Source organism: Carlito syrichta, unplaced genomic scaffold (genome assembly GCF_000164805.1).
Source record: "Carlito syrichta isolate Samal-C Ts95f unplaced genomic scaffold, Tarsius_syrichta-2.0.1 Scaffold306198, whole genome shotgun sequence".
Lineage (NCBI taxonomy): Eukaryota > Metazoa > Chordata > Mammalia > Primates > Tarsiidae > Carlito > Carlito syrichta.
The window spans coordinates 1-4,745 of NW_007250294.1; the positions used below are offsets into that span (position 1 = coordinate 1).

The 4,745-nt window shown below is 51.5% G+C and overlaps 1 protein-coding gene across 1 annotated transcript in view; it reads left to right on the forward strand.

Moving 5' to 3' along the window:
- The first annotated feature begins 2,224 nt into the window (after positions 1–2,224).
- Positions 2,225–4,745, forward strand: part of GLIPR2 (GLI pathogenesis related 2) — a 13,522-nt gene continuing 11,001 nt past the window's right edge. Inside the window, exons 1-3 of the mRNA XM_008062959.1 lie at positions 2,225–2,231; positions 2,411–2,519; positions 2,882–2,985. Coding sequence (XP_008061150.1) covers positions 2,225–2,231; positions 2,411–2,519; positions 2,882–2,985 — 220 coding nt within the window. The remainder of the gene's footprint in view (positions 2,232–2,410; positions 2,520–2,881; positions 2,986–4,745) is intronic.

The following is a 4,745-nucleotide window of genomic DNA, read 5'->3' on the forward strand; positions in this document are numbered from 1 at the left end:
AAAAAAAAAAAAAGAAAGTAGAGCATGACTGATGGAACCCTAGCATGCAGTGTAGGACTTGGCACTTAAAGCAAATGAACAGATGGATGAAAGATGAATAGATGGATGGATGAGTATTGGATGAGTGGTGGATGTTGGACAGATGCTGTATGGATAGATGGAAGATGTTTGGATAAGGATTATTTCAGATCTAAATCGGTGTGCTTTCTGTTCACTATTGACCTTGCTTGTCCTTGACTTCACCCATTTGTTTCTCCCTAACCACGGCTTCCTTGACTTTGCTCTTTCTGAGGTTGTGACGCAGTTGGGCATGGGTGTCACCTCTTTCCCCACTGCAGCCCTGGGCCTGCTGATCACACCACTCATTCTCCCATCAGCACCACTTTTCTACACTCTTACTCTGTGTCTTAGTCCATTTGATGCTGCTATAACACCATAGGCTGGGAAATTTATAAAGAACAGAAGTGTATTTGGCTCATAGTTCCGAAGTCCAAGAGCATGGCATCAGCATCTGGCAAGGTCGTGCTATCTTATCCCATGGCGGAAGGGCAAAACAGGGAAGCAAGCATGCAAGACAGAGAGAAAGAGAGATCAGGCCAAACTCCTTCTTTTATCAGGAGCCCTTGTGACCTAATCATCTCTTACAGGTCCCATCTCTCAACACTGTTACATTGACAATACATTTCTTTTTTTTTTTTGAGTTGGAGTCTCACTCTGTCGCCCAGACTGGAGTGCAGTGGCTGCTCCCGGCCACCTCAGCTTCGACCTGCTGGCCTCCGGCGATCCTTCCGCCTCAGCCTTCCAAGTAGATGGAACTAAAGGCACATGCTACCACGCCCGGCTGATTTTTTGATTTATTGTAGAGATGAGGTCTAACCAAGTTGCCCAGGCGGGTCTCGAACCCGTGGGCTCAGGCAATCCACTCACCTCGGCCTCCCAAGGCGCAGGATTACAGCCTGAGCCACCGAGCCCGGCTGGCAATAAATTTCAACATGAGTTTTGGAGGGATATTCATACCATAGAATTCGGCCCCTGGCTCCCCTGTACTCGTGTCCTTCTCCGTACAAAACACACTCGTTCCCTCGCAATAGCCCAAATCTTACTTTGTTCTGGCACCAACTCAAAGTCCAAACTCTCATCTAAATTTGAAATGAGTGAGATTCAAGGTACAGTTCATCGTGAGACAACTTCCCTCCAGCTGTGAGCCTATGAAATCAAAACAAGTTATTTACTCCCAAAATACAGTGGTGGGACAGGTATGCAGTAGGTATCGCCCTTCCAAAAGGGAGAAATGGGCGTAACTGACCCCACATAAGTCCAAAATCCACAGGGAAAACAACATTAAATCTCACAGCTAGAGAATAATCTCCTTTGACACCATGTCCCACCTTCTGGGCACATAGGTGGGAGTTGGGTCCCCAAGACCTCAGGCAACCCCACCTTACGGCTTTGCAGGGCTCAGTTCATGTTTCAGCTCTCTGAGGTTGGAGTCTTGTGCCTGCAGCTTTGTGAGGCTAGCATTGCATGATGGGAGCTCTACAGTTCTAGGGTCCTGAGAGTGACCCCACTTCTATGGCTCTGCTAGGTACTGCTCTATTGGGGACTCTGTGGCAGGTTTCTGCATGGGCCCTCAGGTTGTCTGATTGGACAGTGGTCACTCACACTGAAGGTGGACCTTCCCCACTTACCCACTCTCACACCAGCCTCCTCTGGAAACACTCTCACAGATGCTCCCCAAAATAACTCTTTCCCAGGTCTCTAGGTGTTACTTAATCTAGACAAGTTGACACCTAAAATCCACCCTCATGCTCCACTTCCCCTGCCCTTCTCTTGTCTCTTTATATGTCCCTCATCTCCTTGGTTTCACCCAACCAGCATGGGCACCCTCCACCCCAGCCAGGCTGCTTCTTTCTGGACTCCCAACTCTAGCCCTTTTCAGTTTCCACCACTCACCATAGATCCAGTCGGAGATTCCCAGTCTCCTTCCAACTTTTTCTTCTGGAAGTCCTGTTGCCAACCTTCCAAGCCCCCCAGATCTGCTCTGTCTTCCAGCACATCTGCCACAGTGGCCAGCAGTCTTTGAGAAACACAACTCTAAACTGCCCACCCCCCTACTCCCATTCAGTGGCGTCCTGCTGCCTTGGATAAAGACCCAAGTCCCTGACAGGGCCCATAATGCCCCGCATGATGTGTGAGGTGGAGCTGTGCAGAGATGTAGGGGGCAATGTCAGGTGGAGGCCGGCTGAGCATCAGTGTAGAGCCAGGGCCGTTTGGCCAGGGTGTCGGAGGGGGAGCAGCGGCCCGTCCACGTGGCCTGAGGTATGAACTGCATGTTGCTTCCAGCATGCCATTATACCTTGGTTAGTCTTTTCTCTGCACTGAGCCATTGTCCCTTTTGCCGCCATTCCAGCTTCCAAGCAGTTTCACAATGAGGTCTTGAAGGCCCATAATGAGTACCGGCAGCAGCACGGCGTCCCCCCGCTGAAGCTCTGTAAGAAGCTCAACCAGGAGGCCCAGCAGTGAGTGTCCCCAGTCCCTGTGTGACTCGGCTCTTCACGGTGCTGCTGCTGCAGTCGCCCCGGGTGACTGGGGGCCCCGGGTGACTGGGGGAACATAGGCTTTGGGGTCAGTTATGGCCGAGCTTGAATAGCCACTCTGCCACTCCCCGGGGCAGATTCATTTGTTCTTCTCTGAGCCTTGTTTTGCTCCTCTGTGAAATGGGACCATTGGGAGGCTCAGAAGCCACGCAGGTGTGATGCTCTTCTGTTTCCTCTGCGAGCCCCAGACAGGGAAGGAAGCTCAGCCACACTAGCTTGGGGCTTAGGCTTCAGGAGGCCCCCAGGCTGTGCCCGCTCTGAGGAAGCACCATGGCCCCTGGCAGGTATTCTGAGGCCCTGGCCAGCACGAGAATCCTCAAGCACAGCCCGGAGTCCAGTCGTGGCCAGTGTGGGGAGAACCTGGCATGGGCATCCTACGATCAGACAGGTGGGTCACTTTTTTGGCTTCCCCTTTCTCTGCTGGAGCTGGGCCTAGGACCAGGCCTCCTCAAACCCTTTCTGGCCCCAGCAGCCTTGTGGTGGGCCCAGAAAGGGAAAAGGAAGCCCAAACTCTCTGAATCTGCTTCCAGACTGACTTCAGTTCACAAGATCTCTGATGGCCGGCTCAGGGCCAGGCTTGTGCTGGGGCCAGGGACACAGATGAGTCACTGACCGGCCTCTCCTTTCCGAAGAGCTCCCAGGCCGAGGAGTGGGGGTGGGGGACACAGACTGTTTCTGTACAAAGTCTCAGACCAATTCTACGGACACCAAAGTGTCCCCAGCTACCGAGAACTGTTGCTTTCCTCCTGTTCTGGTAATCACCACCAGTAATGCTGGTGTGCTACTTTTGTGATTGGAGGAAAGCAATTGAGCTTCTTCCATGTGGAAAAATAAAATAATGGAAAAGACAATGTCTCCATCCAAGGTCTCAGTCTGGAATGATCCCACCACACTTACCAAACATTCTTGAGCTTCTTAGCTCTGACAGCCCTGAAGTGGCTTTTTAGGAAGAATGTTAGAGCTGTCTAGGTCTCTGAAGCTTTCTCCAAGCCCCAGTGGGAGAATGACTCACTCCCTCCCCAGCCTCACATTCCTGGGAGTTTCCCTGAGTTCTCTTGGATCCTGGCACAGCCCAGGCCAGGGCCTCCTGCAACACTTGGTCCTGCAGTGGCACCTCTGGGAGAGGTATGTGTAGACTCCCGAGGAAAGCAAGAACGCCCTCAAGGCCTCACCCTCAGCCTGAGGGCTCCTTCCCAGGCCCAGGCTGTGGCACTTGCTGGTCCTGGGGGGAAGAACACGGAATGGGAATGTGGGCAGTTAGGAGGTGAGACATGAGCAAGTTACTACCCTCTCCAGCCCCGGTTTCCCCATCTCTACAGAGAGGGTATGTGTAGGCGGTCTCTAAGGCAGTGATTCCCTACTCTGGCTGCACATGGGAATCTTTTGTGGAGCTTAAAAAAAAATACCAACGAAAGTTCTCAGGTTGATTAATTAGAAGAGTTCGCTTTTAGCCAGGCTTGGTGGCTCAGTCTGTAATCCTAGCACTTTAGGAGGCTGAGGCAAGTGGATTGCCTAAACCTGTGGGTTTGAGACCAGCCCAGGCAACTTGGCAAGACCTCATCTCTACAATTAAAAAAAAAAAAAAAAACGCCTGAGCCTCTCCTCCAGAGAGGCTGATGCAATTGGTCCGAAGGACCCAGGCATTCGTTTTGTTTTTGTTTTTGTTTTTGTTTTTTTGAGTCGGGTTCTTACTCTGTCACCCAGGCTGGAGTGCAGTGGCATGATCATGGCTCACCACAGCCTCGAACTTCTGAGCTCAAGCAATCCTCTCGCCTCAGTTCCCTGAGTAGCTGGGACTACAGGCGTATACCACCATGCCCAGCTAATTTTTTGGGTTTTTGTAGAGACGAGGTCTCTCTATGTTGCCCAGGCTGGTCTCAAACTGCTGGACTCAAACAGTTCTCCCACCTCTGCCTCCCAAAGTGTGAGATTACAGGTGAGAGCCACCATGCCCAGCCAGGCCTGACTAGGCATTAGTATTTTGTAAATGCTGTCCAGGTGAGGCTGATGTGTGGACCACAGATCAGCAGCAGTATTTGGGAACAGAAATGCAGAATCATAGGTTTCTCCCTAGACCTACCGAAATCAGAATCTGCATTTTTTTTTTTTTTTTTTTTGAGTTGGAGTCTCACTCAGTTGCCCGGACTG